Source organism: Chrysemys picta, chromosome 3 (genome assembly GCF_011386835.1).
Source record: "Chrysemys picta bellii isolate R12L10 chromosome 3, ASM1138683v2, whole genome shotgun sequence".
In the NCBI taxonomy this organism is placed as follows: domain Eukaryota; kingdom Metazoa; phylum Chordata; order Testudines; family Emydidae; genus Chrysemys; species Chrysemys picta.
In genome coordinates, this window is record NC_088793.1 from 144449554 (window position 1) to 144471543 (window position 21990).

Here is a 21990-nt window from a genome sequence, read left to right on the forward strand (position 1 = left end):
CATCACCTCACTGATCTAGCAGAACTTCAGGTAGACAGCAGAGTGTTGTGGATTGAATAAAAGATCTTGTTACTAATCGGTCTTGCTTGCTTTTGTTCCTCTCTTTTCATTTTCCATTCATTCACAGCATTTTTTTTTCTTTCTTTATGTATATTTTTGGTGTATCTTTTTGCAAGTTAATTTTTTGATAATGGTTAATAATCACTTCTTTTCCTCCATCCTCCTATTCCCCCTTCCTTTTAGCGTTTTGGTGTTATCTCCCTCCTTCACCCATATTCTTTTTTAATCTTTTTCCTTTCATGCCTTCCTCATCCCTTACCTTTCTTCCCTCATAAATTAAAAATTCCCATCTCCTAGACCTGGAAGGGACCTTGAAAGGTCATTGAGTCCAGCCCCCTGCCTTCACTAGCAGGACCAGATCCCTAAGTGGCCCCCTCAAGGATTGAACTCACAACCCTGGGTTTAGCAGGCCAATGCTCAAACCACTGAGCTATCCCTCCCCCCTCATCTTCCCTCGTTGTACATACTCTTTCCTTTCTTTCTTCTTGTCGCTAATCTCTCAATTCTTCTCTTTTAATCTAATTCCCTTCCCTTCCCTTCCCCTTCTTTAATTTTCTTATCTCCCCTCCTACACACATACACATTCTACCCACTCCTCTCTGCATCTAGTTCTTGCCAGTCAGTCAAACTGCATTCCTCAGCCATAGTTCACTCACTGTTTTCTACATGGACCTGGCATGTGTAAGGTGAGGGTTGGGCATAAAGGGGGAGAAAGAGGATTCAGCTACTGGCACCCTCTCAGATCTTGAGGACCATGGAGCCATATTGGTGGGATTTCCTCCCCAGGTTCAGTCTGAGGGTTTTTCACTGCCCTCCCCCAAATAGGAGAGAAGACGAAAGTGAGAAGGGAATCAAAGATCACCATCCCCTTCTCTTCACCTGTCCCTACCCCCTCACTGCTTAGCACGCCTTCTTTAGACACAACTTGGTGTCTCACTAGGATGGACTATTTTAGGTAAACTGCTGCAGCCTGGCCAGAGAGAAGCACTCATTTAAAATGCATAATTTGTTCCCTTCTTGACTGCATCTTGGTCAGGACAAGGTCCCCAGCACTGCCCCACAGACCTGTACATTGAAAAATTCGCTAGGAAGCAAGCAGTGGATTGCCAAGGGTGGAGCACTGTGCTGGGGAATCTAGTTGCTTTTGTCCCTACTCTGTCCCTTTTACAGTCTGTACTTCTGTGTTTCATTTCAGCCAGTTTATAATTGCAGTCAAAGAGATTGAGAGTTAGCATGTGAATTCTAGTGCTAGTGATAAGTATCTGGGTGACAACACGGGATACTGATGTCCTCTATCCACAGAAAAGGGGTAGCACAAACAACGGCACTGCAAGCGGCTCCATGCTGCCCTGCTGATGTGCCTCAGTCCTGATTTGGAAGGACTGTGAGGGGAGTCCAGTCTGCATGGTCTGTTCATTCCTTGGTGCTTTCTCATAGACTGCCAGCAGTGATAAGGACCTCAGGAAACTCAATCAAATCACCAAACAGCCATTGGACCGAATCCACCACAATAAGACAATTCATATGCTGTGGGCTGACTGACATGTAGTTTATGCTGCTTTGCACCTTGCCTCTCTATACATCTAAAGATTGTGCTAATTGGCAGTGTTGATGATGTCACTTATGTTATGTGGAGATAATTTTAGTAGTTGATTGCAGGAGTCTTTCACCCTGAGAGGTTTCCCCATCTCTCTTTTGTCATTCACAGGAGAGAGAAAAAGTGCGCATTTCTGCCATCATTGCCTTTGGCAAAATGCTGAAATGTGTGAACAAATATAAACCTGGACCTGTCATCCATAATGAAATCTACTGTGCTCTGGTGCCTCTGATGCTCGTCATGCAGGGGAATAATCACGAGATATTAAAGGTGAGTCAGAACTAAGGAACCTGAATTTTCAGGATCTCCAGCCATGTGGAAGTTCCTCTCTACATCCATGTTTCAGTAGAGAATCTTATCCTCAACCATCCTTAATCTTACCCTGTGACAAGAGGCAAGAGACACCTGACCTCTCCCGTCACTTCCCATGTCCCAGGAGTCTTTGACCTTATTCTTCATTCTAGTTGTATTTTATCACCAATCATCAGCTTTCAATTCTTGTAACCTCAGGAACTCCTCCATGTCTTTCTTTATCTTGCAGGCATGTGGAGACACCTTGGCAGAGTGTGCACAGGTAATGGGATGGAACCAGCCCAGGAACTTGTTCAGACAAATGACACTGAGTGACCATCTTCAGGTCTTGCAAGAGATGTGCAAATTTCTGGTAAGTGAACTCTGGGTTTTCAATGGGGTTGGGAACAGGAGATGCAAGCTAGTGCTTCCCCTAATTCTGAGTTTGGAGAAGCATAAGAGGCAATATAATGTGTCCTCTTTGGTGTATTAAGCTCACTACGAAGACACTAGAATAGACTCATAGACTCATAGACTTTAAGGTCAGAAGGGACCATTATGATCATCTGGTCTGACCCCCTGCATGCTGCAGGCCATAAAACCGTCCCTACCCCTTCCCTGGACTCTGCTGTTGAAGTCCCCAATCCTGTTTTTAGTGACTGCAATCGGCAGAGACCCTCCTGCTAGAGATCCCTGCCCCATGCTGCAGAGGAAGGCGAAAAACCTCCAGAGGCTCAGCCAATCTGCCCTGGAGGAAAATTCCTTCCCGACCCCAAATGTGGCGATCAGTAAGACCCCGAGCATATAGGCAAGAGTCTCCAGCCCGACCCCGTTAGCCATTATACTATTTACCCACCATTGCTTGGCTTTCCTTGACTACTATGTTTTACCATTAAACCATTCCCTCCATAAACTTATCTAACTTTATCTTAAAACCAGACAGGTCCGTCGCCCCCACCGTTTCCCTCGGTAGGCCGTTCCAATATTTCACCCCTCTGACGGTCAGAAACCTTCGTCTAATTTCAAGTCTGAACTTCCCCACGGCCAGTTTGTATCCATTCGTTCTGGTATCCACGTTAGTACTAAGCTGGAATAATTCTTCTCCCTCCCTTGTATTAATCCCTCTAATATATTTAAAGATAGCAATCATATCCCCTCTCAGCCTTCGCTTTGTCAGACTAAACAACCCAAGCTCCTCTAGTCTCTAGAATCTGTCTTTCATCACCACAGATGCCCACTCCATGTTCCCATTTTATTTCCTTTCTACACAACTAATGCTGCTACATGAGGCTTCTTCATACCACACAGCAGCAAGAGGAGTTTCCTATGAAGGAAAAAGCTCAGCTTGTTGAAAAATTAATGATTAACAGTAGCATTTTATAAAAATACCAACAAAACCTGTCACATAAGAATGGCCATACTAGGTTAGGTTAGACCAATGGTCCATCCAGCCCGGTATCTTGTATTCCAACAGTGGTTGTGCCAGATGCTTCAGAGGGAATAAACAGAACAGGGCAATTATCAAGTGATCCATCCCTTGTAATCCAGTCCCAATAGTTGGAGATTTAGGGACAGCCAGAGCATGGGGGTTGCCTCCCTTACCATCTTAGCTAATAGCCATTGGTGGGCCTCCATCCTCCATGAATGTATCTAATTCTTCTTTGAACCCAGTTATACTTTTGGCCTTCACAGCATCCCCTGGCAACGAGTTCCACAGGTTGACTATGTGCTGTATGAAGAAGTACTTCCTTATGTTTGTTTTAAACCTAGTGCCTATTAATTTCATTGGGTGACCCCTTATTCTTGTGTTACATGAAGGGGTAAATAACACTTCCTTATTCACTTTCTCCACATCATTCATGATTTTATAGACCTCCATCATATCACCCCCCTTAGCCATCTCTTTTCTAAACTAAACAGTCCCAGTCTTTTAAATCTTTCCTCATATGTAAGCTATTCCATGCCCCTAATCATTTTTGTTGCCCTTCTGTGTACCTTTTCCAATTGTAATATATCATTTTTTGAGACGAAGTGAACAAAATTGCACACAGTGTTCAAGGTGTGGGCATACCATGGATTTATATAGTGGCATTATCATATTTTCTGTCTTACTATCTATCAACCCTTTACTAATGGTTCCTAACATTCTGTTAGCTTTTTTGTGTTTTCAGAAAACTATCCATACTGTCTCCAAGAACTGTTTCTTGAGTGGTAAAAATCTAATTTAGACTCCATCATTTGTATGTATAGTTGGGAGAATTATGTTTTCCAACGTGCATTACTTTGCATTTATCAACATTGAATTTCATCTGCCATTTTATTGCCCAGCCATCCAGTTTTGTGAGACCCCCTTTGTAACTCTTCACAAGTCAAAGTTAAGTCGAAAGCTGATTGTGTAATTCTTCAGCCAGCTTTCGACTCAACTATCTTGAGTAATTTGTATTGTTTGCAAACTTTTCCACCTTACTGTTTACCTCCTTTTCCAGATCATTTATGAATATGTGGAACAGCACAGGTCCCGGTACAGATCCGTGAGGTCCCTGCTATTTACCTCTCTCTATTCTGAAAACTGACCATTTATTCCTACTGTTTCTTTCTTATCTTTTAACCAGTTACTGTTTCATGAGAGGACCTTCCCTCTTATTCCATGACTGCCTACTTAATGTAAGGGCCCTTGGTGTGGGACCTTGTCAAAGGCTTTCTGAAAGTCCACGTACACCAGGGGTTATCAACCCCTCAAGGGGTTGCGAGCTGTCAGCCTCCACCCCACTTTGCCTCCATCATTTATAATGGTGTTAAATATATATAAAAGTATTTTTCATTTATAAGGGGGGGGGTCACACTCAGAGGTTTGATATGTGAAAGGGGTCACCAGTACAAAAGTTTGAGAACGACTGATGTACACTATATCCACTGGATCATTCTTGTCCACATGCTTGTTGACACCCTCAAAAAATTCTAATAGAGCAGTAAGACATGATTTCCCTTTACAAAAGCTATGTTGACTCTTCCCCAACATTCTGTGTTTATCTAGGTTTCTGATAATTCTGTTCTTTGCTATAGTTTCAACCAGTTTGCCTGGTACTGAAGTTAGCCTTACTGCATGTAATTGCCAGGATTGCTGCTGGAGCCTTTTTCAAAAATTGGCAACACATTAGCTATCATCATCCAGTCATCTGGTACAGAGGCTGATTTCAGTGATTAGATTACATACCACAGTTAGTAGTTCTGCAATTGTATATTTGAGTTCCTTCAGAACTCTTGGGTGAATGCCATCTGATCCTGGTGACTTATTACTGTTTAATTTATCAATTTGTTCTAAAACCACCTCTACTGACTCCTCAATCTGGGACTGTTCCTCAGGTTTGTCATCTAAAAAGAATATCTCAGGTGTGAGAATCTCCCCGTCATGCTCTGCAGTGAAGATTGATGCAAAGAATTTATTTAGCTTCTCTGCAACTGATTTGTCTTCCTTGACTGCTCCTTTAGTACCTCTATTGTCCAGTGGCCCCACTGATTGTTTGGCGGGCTTTCTGCTTCTGATGTACTTTTAAAAAATTACCTGTTAGTTTTTGTGTCTTTGCTAATTGCTCTTCAAATTCTTTTTTGGCCTGCCCAATCATACTTTAACTCTTGCCAGAGTTTATGCTCCTTTCTATTTACCTCACTAATATTTGACTTCTAGTTTTTAAAGAATGTCTCTTCGACTCTAAATGCTTCTTTTACTGTAGGGACATTCCTAGCCTCAGTGCCTACTGGTCAGTACCAGATTTCATACCATCAAGGCCAGGATGTCAGAGCCTTGAAAGCATCATTAAAATAGTTCCCCAGACATAGGTGGTTAATGGATCCTCTCTGCACTTGAATCCAAGCTGTGTGAAGGTGTCCTTTGACCCAGGGACAGTGGTGAGCTCCGTGCTCTCCCACATGACTGGCCCAAGTGGGAAAGAGAGTCTTTACTATGGTGTATCTCTTGTTGTTTTCTAGGTGAGGAAATGCAGGAGAATGGTGGGGGACTTCTTACTTAGGAGCATAGCCTACCTAAAGAACCCTCAGCCCCTTTTACGAGAGGCAGCAGCCAGGTTTATAGGTAAACACAATGGCTCAAACCCATTATTTTCATCATTCTGCTTTGTTACCTCTAGCTGTGAGAACTGCATCCTTGGCTCCTAAGTTACTGACCTGAATCAGACCCCAGGGGTTTGTACAACAAATGGGGCAATTGATGTCCTAACCACCTAGTCCTCTGCATCTAGGAGACTTCCTCTCTCCTGTTACCCCAGAGAATCTCTCTATTTTCTTCCTTCTAGAGCAGTGGTTCTCAACCCATTTATCATTGTGGGCTGCAAGTTGAGAACCACAATGCCCCTACCCTAAAACTGCCCACAGTCCCCTATGCCCACTTCCTCCACCCAGAGCGGGGCCAGGAGTGGAGCCCTGGGTGCAGGCCGGGCAGCTGGACCCCAAATCCTGCCGTGGGGGGCTGGACAGCAGCGGGGATCTGGACCCCGTGCTGCAGGCCAGGTAGCAGTGGGGAGCCGGACCCCATGCCGTGGGCCGGGTAGCAGCAGGGAGCCGGAGCTGGACCCTATGCCGCAGCGGGGAGCCGGGCAGCAGCTGGAACCCCCAGCACCCGCCAGGAGCAGAGCGCCTGGAGGGGCCGGCAGCCAGGACCTGAGAAGGGGGTCAGGAGCGGAGTCCCACCTAAAACCTGGGGCAAACCCCTAGTTCCCAGAGGCCCCCCCCGCCCCCCGCAAAAAAAACCCTACCTACAGACCCACTCTCCCACCCCCTACCCCACTGCGGCACTTACCAGTCCCCTGCTGCCAGGAGCACTGGTGTAGGCTGCGAGAGGCTGTCTTCCCCTCAGCCAGCACCGCTCCTTGGCAGACCAGAGTGGCAAATTTTGAATTTTCTTTTTAGCGCACAGCTGGGCCACAGCTGTGTGCTAATTGGGCCACGCATTGAGAACTGCTGTTCTAGAGGAATTGCCCTACCTTTGCTGTTCTTCAGCTGGACCCATGGGAATTTCTGTAGAGATCCGATCCTCAGATGTTGTAAATGGGTTCAGCTCCACTGAAATCATTTTACACTGTCTGAGGGCCTGGCCTCTAGTCTCCATTAGAATTTGGTCTCTTGGGAACTTCTTAGAAAACTTGGGACTTGGAGGATTTCTCAGATTTCCTGAGAGAGCATCTTCCTACCTCCTTCATTTGGGAGGAGTGAAACTTTAGAAGTTAGGTAAAGTACCTGATTTTTGTTTGTATTGCATATCCAGAGTTCACAGTCAAGAATTTGAACTTAATTCAAGTTGACAGAGATGATGTGATGCTACTGCTCAATGGTAAGGAATTGCTTGTGATCCAGGTTCTTTTGCAATCTATAATGTGCCTTCATTTATGTTATCAGATGGCCTCTGCCTCCCCCCACCCACCTGTCCTCTGGGCAGTAATTCAGGAGGAGTTTATAGAAATGAAGACAGTACCAATTACATTTTAAAATAATAATAAAGGCTATAAACAGAGAGACACTTGTTACACCTCTTCTCATTTATTACTGCAAGAGGGCAAACTACAATATTTGTAATGAATATTTATTCAGTAAATGTTGCCCTTTAGTTTGCTTGCAAATTATTTGTGAGCAGACTTCAATTTTCTACAGATTTTGTTCATTATTCCAAAAATGCAAACAGTACTGCTAATACAAACCTCATTCAGCCTATGAGTTGTCATTGATCTGCTCTGCTTGTTTTATTTATTTATTTACTATTCATTATTTGCTATTTTTGTGGTAAGTGGTTGCTCACACAAATCACATGCTGTTTCTTCTTCCTGAATGGAAGAATGAAACTTCTGTACACAGGAGTGGGAAATCAAAGGTTTCCAGTTGTTCATGCAAACACCTGTGGTGTGGACCTTCCTATGGTTGCTTATTTTCACAAATATTTGAGAGTCTTTTGTTTTGTGAGAAAAAAGATCATCCCTGGTTTACAGAAAATAAAAAGGGTCACAAATCAATAATTTTTTTTTAATGAACAGATGTTTGTGAATATTCTTTTAGCATTTTCTCAGCTCATAACCTTCTGAAAAAAAATCTCAAGAAGACTTTCCATGTTTAGTTTCAACCCATAGGTGAATTTCTGAAAATGCTGAGGAAAATCCCTTTTGCTACTTTTGAATGAAAAGAAAGTTAAGTTTTTATCCCTCAATAATGAATAACAGCTAAACTTTAAATCTTTGCACAGCTAGTTTTGCATGATGAGTTAAAATAAGTTTGGGGAAAAATAATTAAACTAAAGTAAGAAGTGAAAAATAGCATGAGCGAATGCTCAGTGGGCATGTGCTAAGATTTTAATGGAAACTAAAAAAGTATATCTGTTTATTATTTGTATTACAATAACAGCCAAAAGTTCTTATAAGGATGAAGGGCTAAATTCTGTATAAACACAAAATAAAGTCCAGTCCCTGCACTGCAGAGCTTACAGTCTTAGAAGGACTGTCCTCTACTTGTTTACATTAGAGGACTGAGGGAACTGCATGTTTTCCCTTACAATGGGGCCAGCATGGACAGGGTTTCTTGGTGGGGCGATTTGCAGGTGGGAAATTGGAAATCTCTCGTTGAAAACAGAATTTCTTATAAAACTGGTGTGAAATCAGGGATAACAAAATTATGGACATTTTTTTTTTTTAAAAGTTGATCCTGGATCCTCCCATTGCTATATGTATTTCAATTGTGAGTTAAATGTATATCTTAATGTGTGCAACATGGGCATAATCATCAGAGTCCTGGGTGAAATCTTGCCCCCACTGAAGTCAATGGCAACAGAATTTCACTCCTCACCTTCCAATTCCCTGCCTTTGGGTCTGAAGTGCCTCTGCATTTCCAATGGCAAAATGTAGAGGCAGTAAGCACAGAACAGGAGGAGTTGCTAAGCAGCATGCTTCTGTCTTTTGCGCAAGCCTGTGGCAGTCATTCCGTTGCTGCTCTGTGGTGGTGTGCTCCATCAATCAGGAAGGAACGTGCTGGGGTTGGGAGGGAGCCAGGAGAAGCAGCTACTCTCCATGGCATCTTTATATGACATATCCAAGCAGCATTAACTCTTCCCTTATCCTCTCCCAGAAGGAAGCTTTGTGCAAGGAGGGAAGCCATAGCTTTTGCAAAAGCCGTATTAATAGGGAAGATAAAGAAGCAGGGAAGTACCACAGAGCGGGCCAACTTCTCTTGCAGAGTCCCTGGCATCTATATAGTCTAAAGGCCTTGCTTTTTGTTTGCTCTCTGAGGCCTCAATCTCCTTCCTGTCCAGGAGACCCTGCAGCAGCATGTGATGCAAGTCAGACTTCTTGATCTTTTCTTCTGCCTCTTTCCCTTCTGTGAAAAAGCTGGTGAGAGGGAGGGTTGGTTAGACGGGTTTAAATTCTTACGCTCCTTTAACTAATTTGTGGGATTTAATGTATTTTTCAATTAATTTAGTGTTGAAAAATGCCAAACTGACATTGATCACCCTAGAGAGTTGAAATCTTCCTATTAATCTGCAGAATAGGTACAGCATAAGTAGTGACCATTCATGTTACCCCCTGCCCACCCCTATTGCCTCACCAATGTGCTTCAACCTGGACTGGGACAGGAGGGACATCCTCAAGGGTTGAGACTGGACTTTGGGCTCCAGGGGCCATACCTTTTTTGTGGCATCTTTGCTGCAGCTGTCTAGAAGGGTGCAGTTTGCTGTATACTTGTGTTTGAAATCTGTCCAATAAGTTACTGGACTGAGATGGCAATATTTTTATTATAAATAATTCCTATATTTTTTGCAATAAATCACCAGAAATGGATGGGTCTTATGCAGAGTTCAACAAAAATGTGTAATATATCATTAGAAAGAATTTCTTCCCTGGAGGACTGAAGGATTGCCAACCTTGTACCAATTTTTTTAAATGGTGCTAAGGGAAATTAAGAATTTATTGACAATTTACTTCAGTGTCTGGAAAAAAATAGATCAGAAAATGGTTACATTTATAAAGCACTTAGAGGAGTGATGTCCAGATAATCCAGGATCAGTAATGGTAGCTGTCAAGGCTGCTTCCCCACTCTGAACTTTAGGGTACAAATGTGGGGGCCTGCATGAAAACTTCTAAGCTTAACTACCAGCTTAGATCTGGTCCGCTGCCACCACTCCCAATGTGCTAATTCCCTTCCCTGGGTAGCCTTGAGAGACCTTCACCAATTCCCTGGTGAATACAGATCCAAACCCCTTGGATCTTAAAACAAGGAGAAATTAACCATCCCCCTCCTTTTTCCCACCAACTCCTGGTGGATCAAGATCCAACCCCCTTGGATCTTAAAACAAGGAGAAATCAATCAGGTTCTTAAAAAGAAGGCTTTTAATTAAAGAAAAAGGTAAAAATCCTCTCTGTAAAATCAGGATGGGAAAATAACTTTACAGGGTAATCAAACTTAAAGAGCTCAGAGGACCCCCCTCTAGCCTTAGGTTCAAAGGACAGCAAACAGAGATAAACACTCTAGCAAAAGGTACATTTACAAGTTGAGAAAACAAAGATAAACTAACACGCCTTGCCTGGCTGTTTACTTACAAGTTTGAAATATGAGAGACTTGTTCAGAAAGATTTGGAGAACCTGGATTGATGTCCCTCTCAGTCCCAAGAGCGAACAACTTCCCAAACAAAGAGCACAAACAAAACCCTTCCCCCCCCCCAAGATTTGAAAGTATCTTGTCCCCTTATTGGTCCTTTGGGTCAGGTGTCAGCCAGGTTACCTGAGCTTCTTAACCCTTTACAGGTAAAAGGATTTTGGAGTCTCTGGCCAGGAGGGATTTTATATACTGTACACAGGAGAGCTGTTACCCTTCCCTTTATAGTTATGACAGTAGCATAGTTTCTGTCATGGTAAATGCTGCCTTTCTAAGATGAAAGAATTGTTTGAAAGAGTTGAGAAAGTAGCAGATAAACGAGGAAATAAATATGTTTAGCTTTTCAAAAGACTTTTGATAAAGTCCCTCATAAAAGACTTTTAAGGAAACTTAGTAACCAGGGAGCGAGAAGTAAATTTTTGGCATATTAATAACTTGTTAAAAGACAGAAAGCAATACAAAAAGCATGTTGCAGTCTCTCAAGGATCAATAATAGGACCTGTTTTCAATATCCTGGAAGATGGGATGACTAGTGAGGTGGTGAAATTTGCTGATGACTCAGTCATTCAGATTAATCAAGACTGGGAAGAATTAAGAGGAATTTTGTAAGACTAGAAAATTGGGCAACATAATGCGGGAGAAAATTCAGTGTAGTTAAAAGTGGGCACATTGAGAGGCTATGAATTGGTCGTAACCCCTCAGGAAGGAGACCTAGATGTCATTATGAACAGCTCAGTGAAGACTCATAAGTGCTGGGATAAATTGGACAGTAGCTTTTTAGCACTTCCTAATAAAGATAACTTTATTTACCTTGAGGTGGTGGAAAGCTAATTTATTTTTTCTTGGCTCTGCAGTGTACAATTGACCATATTTTGATATTTTACCTTGGTTTGTTATCTCCTTCGCTTTCATCAAAGCCTAGCAATGTTGTGTTGGGCTGGTTGCACGTTTGGATGGGAAATCTCCAAGCAACAGTGTAGGTCCAGTGTGTGAGGTAGCAATTGTGATTCAGTGAGCAGCATTCTTCCTTCTGAATGAGTTCTAAACTGATGCCAGACCATGTTTCTAGGGAGCAGTGTACTGCTGCAGGCACTACCCAAACCTGAGATCTCAATCTTTTCTGGTTATTGAAGATGCCCTTAATAAGATTATTTGAACTTTAGTGTCCTGGCCAAATTTCAGTGGGAGCCAACTACATTCTGCATATCTAAATCCCTCCTGGAGCTGCAGTAGGATAAAGGTTTTCTTCACTTTATGTCCTGAAATGTGTGCAGTGGGTTGTGCACTGGAAGGAATCCTTGTGTATAGTTTTGTATTTGAATTTTTAAGTTTATAAAGTGCTTAGGGATCCTTCAGGATGAAAGCCCATTATATCAATATAAGGGACCTAATTCTGCTCCCACTGACAGGTATAAAATAGGAGAACGTCTATTAAAGTCAGTGAGCAAAATTTGGCCATCTGGCTGAGTTGCACTTGGCACAGGCCTGGAGGCAGGGCAGGGGGTGGTTTATATCACCTCTGCTGCTTCCTAATCCTTGGGCTGCTCTTGGATAGTCTCAGGGCTGTTCTAAATTGCATCCAGCTCCCCTGGGCAATGGCCCTCCTGTCATGTGCCATTTCCTTTGGTCGGGCCCCATTGCTGAGGGGTGAGGATAGCACCGTGCCACTACTGGCTCTGCCTCTCTTGGGAATACCCCTTCCACTGGGGAAGTGCTCGGGAGACCAATTAAAACAGCTCTATGGCCCCTTTGCCCCAGTGGGCTGGCCCAGTAGTGTCACACTGATGTAAAACCAGTGTCACTGAGATCAAAGTTAGGCCCATAATATTATTTCCCTTATGATATGGTATTACATACTTAGCTTAAGGGCATATTGAGTTTTTATTTGCTTTCCTCTGAAGCATCAAGTACCAACCACTGCCATGATAGGATACTAGGCTAGATGGACCATTAGTCTATTGCACTATGATGCCTTTTGTATTCTTAACTCATTTCACATAGCTATCCAATAGAAAAGTCATTTACAAATTATAGATCCAGGCTGAATTCGAACCAATGATTTGAAAATGAAAGACTCTACAGACCAGTCCCAATCCTCAGCACTGCAGTTTTTATTCCTATTTAAAATAGATTCAAATGAGGTTTATAAAATAAATTAGAAATGGGGAAAAAAGTGCTATTTCAGGAATGTTCCCTACAGTGCTTTGTGTAGTCATGTGGTAAACATCAGTCAAGTCATAAGGCATCCAGCCCTTTTTTCTTTGAGACTATACTACAGTTTGAAAGACTTCACTATTTGGCCTACATCTTTTGTGCTTAATGTCATCCCATTATTTCTAGTTACATCCCTTTACAATTCCTAACCCCTCTTCTGATAGAAGGAGAGTTCCCAGGTGTGAGTGTGTTCTGTGTTTGCTGAAGAGGTTCCAAATTTCCCATTTACAGAGGAGAAATGAGGACTTCACAAATTGAACTCAGTGGTTCTCAATCTATGGCATCTAATGTGATGACTGAATGCTTTGGCCTGAATGTGGTGACGGGGGGTGAGGAAGGCTAAATTCTCATCCTGGCACACAGGGCAGATTAGAAATAATATATATTCTCTGCTTCTGATGTTGGGATATGGCAGGGGGCCCAGGAAAATGGCATAAGATAATGGAGCCTAATGAAATGTCATCTCATTAATACTGTGTGCCTTGACTTGCATTTCTTCTTGGTTTCAGCTCTTGATGATCTCAAATATGACCCTATAGCCTCAGTTTGCATTGCAGCTATAGACACCATAACAAATATTGAGACAGCTTGTTTGCCTGAAGCAGAGCCTCTCTCCAGATTGAGGAGGTTTTTCTGCTCTCTGCCTGTTCAAAGAAAGATGAAGATTTTTAAAGACAGAGAAATCCCGTTAAAGTTCAAGTCCAGCTCAAAGCAATTGAGAGCCAAAACCGTCCCTGAAGATACCTCAACAGCAGGCCAAGAAGAAGGGGAAAAGAGCATGAAACAGAAGCTATGGAAGCTCACAAGGAATATGAAAAGGAAAAGACTCTAATGTTGTGGAAATATCTTCCTCAAAGGTATTTTCTACCCTCTCACGTTCAAGTAATGATTGATTCTGTTGAATATCCTGCTGAGAGAGGTCATGTGAACTTGAATGGGAGGCTGCCGCTCCCCAGCCTACATCTGATGGGTTAGAGTTGTTGAACCTGAGACAAGAAATCCCATTGTATCTTCCCTATTCACCCTCCTGGAATGTGTTCAAGATCCCATTCTCCAGATATATCAGATACATACTTCTATCTAGTCCACTGTATTCATGTAGGCCATAGACCTCAGAGAACCCCATTCACCAAACCAAGTGAGGATGTTACTTATTTATCATGGAGGAGAGAAGGCAGGCAATATACCTGTAAGAGTATCAGTGATTTAGAATATTTGTTAATTTGTAACTCTGGAGTTTCAGTATAAGGATATCCCACTAGGACACTTATGAACAGGGATAGAGGGCAAAGTTAAGGGTTTTTTGGTGTGTGGAACTTCTAGTCCAAATTTCCTAACTTTGAAATGGTTGTCCTATGATAAAGATGAGGTTATTTTCAATTATTGGATATGTGTTTACAAACAGAATTCTGTCTCAGTTTTCCCCCTCTTCCCCCCCCCCCCTGGAAAATATAGTGCCTGCCATTAAAATCTTAGCATCTGTCAATCTGGTTTTTTGAATTCACATTTTGAGATTTTATAATCTCCACTTCTTGTTTATTGCCAATAGGTGGTGATAGTGCACTCTGATACAGAAGCGCAAGTTTGTCCGCTTCCTGGTCCCATGCTAGTTCCTTTTGCCCCAGTTCAGCCAGGGCTTCAGTGTTGAAAGAATCTGACTACTAACAGAAGCGGCGATTGCACACCACCATGTTGCATCTACAGGCTTCTCTGCACAGCAGCCTGGCCATACTTTGTGTCTATGACCCGGAAAATATATTCCTCCTCCCTTCCTAAAAATGTAAAACTGTTCAGTTATTTTGCAAAGGTGCATTTACCAAGAGGACTTGTGTTCCTGGTCTGGATTTTGGTCTTTTATGTGGTTCACTCTTTGGAATGAATTAAATAATTTACACAGAAGAAAATGAAGGAAAATCAGGAAAAAATTACATTGTATTTGTTGATTGCTATTCTGGCTTGTAAGGGCGCAGACTCACCCCCTGCGGCGCCTCCTGCTGGTCATCCGGGAATTAACTCTTCCAGCCTCCGAAGCGCCCTCTGCAGGCCGGTGATCCGCCTTACCTCACTCTGGCCCCCGTGTCCGTCCCAGGACCCAGTGCCCCGTTATCTGGGGTGCTGCCCCTGGCAGTAACCCCACAGTTCTGGGTCTCCCCCTCCCAGGGGAGCCCCCACCCACTATCCCCACTTCACCTCAGTCTTGGCTACTGCCAGTCATCACTTAGCCCCCGTTCACTGGGGCAGACTGCAGTGGATTAGCCACTCATCACAGGCAAAGGGGTTTGGGTCTGCTGCCTCTACCTACCCATGGGTTGCCCCTTTGCAACCCCAGTACCCAGTTGGCCTTACCCTAGGCCTGCAGCCTGGGGGGTTTCCAGGCCAGAGCTCCCCAGCTCCTCTTGCCTTCCCCCAGCCCTGCTCCACCTTAGGTACCCAGGTAGGCTCCCTAGCAGCCAGGCCCTTCTCCCTCTAAAGGCAGAGAGAGAGTGTCTGCTTGAGTTCCTGGCTCAAGCCTTTATAGAGCCAGCTGGTCCCTGATTGGGGCCTGGCCCAAGCTGAGCCTGCCTCCCAGTCAGCCCAGCCTAAGGCCCCCAGCCCCAGCCCTCTCCAAGGGCTAGCTTTTAACCCCTTTCAGGCCAGGAGCGGGTGACCACCCCCCCGCTACATGGCACCAAAGCAGAAATGATGGTGGCACTTCCCTTTTACACCTTCTATATTGGTAGCAAGCAGTGGGGATGTGCACGCAGCACTGCAGTAACTATTCTTGCTAACCCATGCTGCTTTCCTTACCTCGCAGGTGCTGCAGCTGCACATTAAAATCAGAAATTGACCGTGCTGATGGGTCTGCAAACCCTCCAGTAGCTGCTAAAAGAGTGACAAAGCAGAGTCATCTAGAGCAGCTGAACTAACTGAGGAAGGAAGAAAAGAGATCAGGAGATGGTTTCCACCTCATTTGGCAGGGGGACATGAGGAAGTGTTCAGGTCTGATGGACATGAAGGAGACAGAAGATGCAGGAGAGAGATGTAGAACAGACACATGGGACAAGGAAAGTGACCGTCTCAAACCATTTCTTCGGAGCTCAGAGCTGGGGTGGGAGGGAGAGTGCATACAACACAAAAGGGAACTGCAAAATCGGGCCGGGGTTATTCTCTGCATGACAGAAGGTTTCCATACTGTCCTGGCATCTGCCTACCACATAGCCAGACATTATCTACCATCAGCTTTACTCTAGCAGTTACTACTTCGGTGACCTCCTGCAAGCTATACCCTCCTCCTAGCACAAGTGCCAGAATTATAGTCTGGTTGTGTCCCTGCTTCCTCCTGGCTAACAGCAATAGAGTTAATTTCCCCTCCCTCTGGCTTTGCTTTGTTTGCTACTGTTCATTAACGGTTGTGCGGTTTTTAAATAAATGTTGTGATGCTATTTTTCTGGAGTGATCGCTACCCTGTTAGCAAATGTGAGTGCCCAAAATGATCATTACAGTGCCTTTGTCTGTAATCACCATGCCCATCGCAACTTGCCTTGGTACCAGTCTAACTTTTGTGTAAATAAAATCAAGTCGTGGAATCACAGTAGCACTGGTGGGTGTCATCCCTAACTATAAAAAACAACGAGGAGTCCTTGTGGCACCTTAGAAACTAACAAATTTATTTGGGCATCAGCTTTTGTGGGCTAGAACCCACTTCATCAGATGCATGAAGTGAACAATACAGGAACAGGTATATATACATACATGAAAGGATGGGGTTTGTTTTACCAAGTGTGAGGTCAGTCTAATAAGATAAATCAATTAACAGCAGGATACCAAGGGAGGAAAAATAACTTTTGAAGTGGTAAGAGAGTGGCTCATTACAGAGAGTTGACAAGAAGGTGTGAGTAACAGTAGGGATAAATTAGTATTGGGAAAATTAAGTTTAGGTTTTGTAATGACCCAACCACTACCACTCTGAAACCTGTCCCTAACTATGTTGCCAGTTGTTGACAGCAGTGGTGGATTCCCAAAACTCCATGGGCTTCTTACTAATAAAACGCTGCATCTTGCATTGCTTCTCTTATGAGCTGTAGCTGACTGCATACATCAAGACACAATGGTTGTCAATCAGAATCCAACCCAAAACCTTCAGCACCAAAACTACAGATTTCTCTTGAGCTAAAGGAGCACTTCCATAGCTGTAAGTATAGCAGGCTGCTATAATCTCTGTCCCAACCAGCCATTAGAGGAAGAAACAAGCATGTGTACTGAGGGCTTAATCCTACTCTCATTGTGGTCCATGGCAAAACTCCCATGGACTTCAGTGGAGACCGGATGGTGCCTTATGCTAGTATATTACATTTCTCCCATGCTCTCACAAATGTCACAGGAATGTAACCTTTGCCAGACTGAAACAAACCAGTGGTTCATCTAGTTCAGTATCCAGTCGCCAGCAACGGCAAGTATCATCCTTTAGAAGAAGGTGCAAGAAGTCTTTTCAGTAGGTAGTCAGGGAATAACTTAACAGCGGGGAAAGTTTCCTTCTATACCCCATCAGTTAAGGGCTGCATTATGCCCAGAAGCGTGAGCGTTTACGTCCCTTCCAACGTTATTTTTATCAGTACTAATTTAACTCTGGATGATGTTATTATCCATATAAATATCTAATCCTTTTTTTAATCCTGCCAAGCTTTTGGCCAAAATGGTGTCTTGAGGTAATGAGTCTCACAGGTAGTTGTGTAGAAGAATTTTCTGCAATATTATAAAAAATACAGTCTGCTGCAATAATGATTATAATCAGTGGACTTATTTGCTCAGAGAGGCATCTCCATCAAGTCTTGAGCTTGCCAAAGGCACATTTAATCAGCGTTCTGCACCACCTGAGTCGGTGGTGGGAGCAACTTTTGTCCCCGGTGGTGTAAGCCAAAGGAATAGCAGGTGAGAAGGATGTCTCAGAATCACAGTGTAGCCAGACGCCACATCTATCACTACTGTGGGGAAAGAACAATGTGCCATTCTGCCCTTTCTCAAACAGGCCAGTGTTCTAGAAAAGATGCATATCCTCAGGTATTTTGGTCAACTTGCCTACATGAACATCAGGCACCAGCCCTAGTGATACACCAGGGGTTGCACCAATGGAGCACTAACTCTTTTGATTCCTGGTCTACATTGCTTCCTTGTGTGAATGAAGAATGAGTAAACCTCTTCCATGTGTAGCATTTCCACAATTTGGGAAACTCCTTTGGTGCTCAAACCCTTCCATTATCTTGGAGATATATATTGTATTTGGATCACATGCCTCTGCAGGACTTTATTGACAGACACATCTTTGTCACACAAGCACATTCTGTCTCCAGATCAAATGTATTTCTCACTGAGTGGTAATCATCATTGGTTGCCAGCTTCCACAATACCATATCCACTGTCTTGTCAACGTTGATTGGATTTTGATAAGGTTTTCACTTAAAATTTTACTTAGTCTTTTGCAAGACCCATATAGGAATGAAAAATGGGTCTGTTTTGAACACTGTGAAAAGGAAACAACTGAAATTTTACACAAAATAATTTTACGTATTTTTAAATGGCGCTACTTGAGTGAAAACATCGAAACAGCATATTTTAAAGGTGTTACGCACAGGAGTGCAGGTAAACTTGACTGAACTTTATTTCCTGCTTCCAGTCATCTGACATGTGCCAGGGTCTGAAAGCCTACATCCTGTCACATGACAGGAATCAGTATCCACTGATACCAATGGCTATTGTTACAGAGAGCAAAAAGGTCTATTCACACATAATGAACTGCAGCTGTGGTAAGGGGAACACTCCTTCTAGGATGAACCTGCCAATACTACAGGATGAACTGGAGATTAAAAAAAAAAAAATCACAGGAAATCTGTCCATGGTAAATGGGAGCCTTTTTTTTTTTATAGTATCCTCCTATGCTTCCTCTCTGTAAAGGCTATAGGCTGAAAACACACACACCAGCACCCACAAAATGATCCCCTGATAATCTACAATTAATTACCCCTGATTCATCTTGCATTTCCAAAAGGAGGAAAGTGGAGGAAGAAGTAAATTTGACTGTCACGTGTTATGAAGTGGTAAGTCAAGGGACAGCCAATCAAGGGAAGGAGAAGGCGGCAAGCCAGTCCACAGAGCCAGAACTGAAAATAACACTGAAAATGGCCCTTAAAGCACAAGATGGTGCGCATTCTCAAGAGACTGTTCAGAATCATAGAGCTGAGAATATCCAGTCACAAATGGAGGAAAAAACTTCGTTTCCAAGAGGCATTTGCAAGCTACAGTGATGTGAGGTGTCACTACTCCCTCTTTGTTCAAGACATGAGACTCAGCCCACAAACAAAGGCAGATGGAAGCCGAGAGCTTGAGCACGAGGCATGAGTTGCTATTCTCCAAGAAGGGTAAACTGAGAATCCAGAAATGTTTGCCCTAGTAAACTCAGTTTGGAGGAGTTGGCACATCTGACCACATAGGAGAAAAGAGCCATGATGGGACCTGATACCAACCAGAACCTCAGAAAGATATTCAAAGGGACCAAACGCATGGGGGAAAAGGGGAGACAGTCACAGGATATGGATGTACCCTGAGACAGTAGAAACTGACTACAGGATAGAGGATTGTTTTCCACAAAGCACACAGACAATACACAAGTAAGGATAGTTTGCATAGGCTAAGACTTTCATGAATGACCAGGAACCAAATTCCCTAAGCAAGCTGACAAGAAATCCCTGCCTCAAAATAGTCTCCTAGCAGGAGGACAACTAGGTAGAGATACATCGACAGCCTTCCTGGTGGGAAGAGAGAGAGATGAAAATAATGCCTTATGCACACCAGCCCAGGAAAGCAAAAGGATAGGATTTCTATACTTCATTTGGGAGTCACTGGTAGGAGGCAACAGGGAATTCAACAGAAGGCTTCTATCAAAAATGGGAAATTCTCCCCATTCTCCACAGACTGCTAATGTACCAGGGGTATTGAGAGCAAAAAAAACCTGACTTGCTTGAGCGGACCACCCTGGCCTTGTTTATATGCTTTTGGACCCAGTTCTTGTCTCCAGATTTGTCATATATGTGTAGTCAGTGGCGCTTGAAGGGACAAGACTGAGGCCAAAACTAATTTAATACTTCTTAAACAGTTTTGAGGAGGAAAAAACATGCATCCTCTAAACCTATGAGAGAGCTATTTTGCTAATGCAATATTACACTGATACTGATATTTTTTTACTTTGTCTAATCTGCCTTGTTGTAAATGAGCATAAGTCTCATTTTTAATTAATAAAAGACTATTGTACAAAGTTTCTTCTGTAAAATCCCACTATTTATATATGTGTATTACTGTTTGCTCTCTAATACAGAGGGTATACTTTTACTTTGGTTGTAAAATACTATATTTACAGTATATTGGCAGAAAGCTGGTTGCTATAAAATATCAACCTAAATTCTGTGCCAGAATGGAATTTCTACACAAAATGCTTGTATTCTGTGTCATAACGATGCTTCTGTTAAGACTGTTCATGTGATGAAATAATGTCTGTGATGAAATTCATATTCTTTACCACATGGCCCAAATACCTGGGTTTTATAAACAATTCCTTTGGCAGCTGCACAAAAGAACCAGTGGCTACCTAATGTTAGTCCAAACCTCAGTTTGCTTTCCCAGAAATTGCATTCTTGATGCCTTTCCCACGTTTAGAGGCGAAAGTAAGGTGGCTTGTCCAAAAACAGCAGTCCCACTAATTTTCCAGAATGTGTTTATGAAGGTATATTCATATATCCTGTTCAACAAGGGAATTCTACCATTATGTAAATTAAGTGCATATTTTTAATCCAGTTCTTGATCTATGGAAAAGTACTATTCACAAGTCAACTAATTCATATAGTGAAATTGGGAGGGAGGAGTTTTGTATTTTTCCTTTTCTTCTAGCAGTTTTGATGTATGGGATTCTGAACACTGATGTATTCATATATGGGCTGAGTCCTGGGGTAAGAGAAAACAAAGTGGTAATATCTGATGGTCAGAAGAGAGTTGTGGGGAAGGGGGGAAAAGGTTTACAAAAATGGATGATTATTCATAAAATGTCTATGGTTTTGGTTTGACTTGGTTGTGCGTTTTTGTGGATGGCTCTCAGACCACTTGTGATTATTTGTTTCTAGTAGCACCGCTAATGTGCTAGGTGCTTTCCAAACGAAAACCATGCGTCAGCTGTGTCCATCACATGCTTGGGTATATTAGCAATGTCTTCTGTTTTCCTCTTAGTCCAGGAAGGTCACCCTAAACTCAGTAGCGTGGGCTAGGGTCTGAGACAAAAATGCCTGTTCGGCACCATGGCAATAGTGGGTCAAGCCCCCATCCCAGCTATGGTTTTGTGGGTGAGGCTAGCAATTCAGGGCTGTGTTTGATAGTAGCCCTTTTATTATTTATTCATTTTTTGTCATAATCAAGTTACATAATGTGTCAGGTTTCTTCTCATTTGATTTTCTGCATAAAAAAAATTATGTACATGAGCATCAGTGTCATTCCTAGGGACAGGCCACATTATGACTGGCTGTTGTGCCCCACGCAAAGGCACAGCCACAGTCCCTGCACTTGGAAGAGTATAGGAACTCTGCTCCCTCTGTGGTGTACCCCCACAAGCACATGTTGCCTCGAAGGAATAGGGAGGAAATCGCCTCATGGCCCCACCCCACTCTGCACCTCCATGGTGCAGGGAACAGGCAGTGCTGAACGCAGGAAGGACAGTGCAGTTTGTACAGGCTCCCTGTGCCCTAGGTTGCTAGGGGAAGGACTGTACCATTTGATTTCCCTGCACAGCACTAAATGAGCTTCATTGTGAGTTGCTTTTTTCTACTGGACGCTGATAGTCCAGGAAGAATTGTGGCAAGGGACAGTAATATCTGCTTCTTTCGTATACTCAACCTCCTAGACTTACTGCTGTTGTCCTCTGCCAGCATACCTAGTGGAACAGAAGAACTAAAAATGTTAATGGCAACAATTGCTGGCTGCAAGTAATCAACTTTACTGTGGTGTTCTTGGTAGTCCTCTGGCTAAGTGTAGATAATATTCTGGTAATGTTAATTAAGCAAGAACAAAGACTTTAGTGGTGACCACTATGTAGAGATCTTGCTCTTTCACTCTCTCTCTCTTTTTCTGGCTTTATACTTTCTTAATATAGGATTAAATTCTGATTGTTGCT

General features: G+C 43.0%; 1 protein-coding gene across 1 annotated transcript in view; it reads left to right on the forward strand.

Annotated features, from left to right (window-relative positions):
- The window catches only part of LOC101938389 (maestro heat-like repeat-containing protein family member 7), a 49159-nt gene extending 29154 nt beyond the window's left edge, over nt 1-20005 (forward strand). Inside the window, exons 19-24 of the mRNA XM_005296253.4 lie at nt 1769-1927; nt 2199-2321; nt 5936-6038; nt 7227-7292; nt 13316-13663; nt 15601-20005. Of these exons, the coding sequence (XP_005296310.3) occupies nt 1769-1927; nt 2199-2321; nt 5936-6038; nt 7227-7292; nt 13316-13638 (774 nt within the window). The 3' untranslated portion in view covers nt 13639-13663; nt 15601-20005. The remainder of the gene's footprint in view (nt 1-1768; nt 1928-2198; nt 2322-5935; nt 6039-7226; nt 7293-13315; nt 13664-15600) is intronic.
- Nucleotides 20006-21990: the final 1985 nt, after the last annotated feature.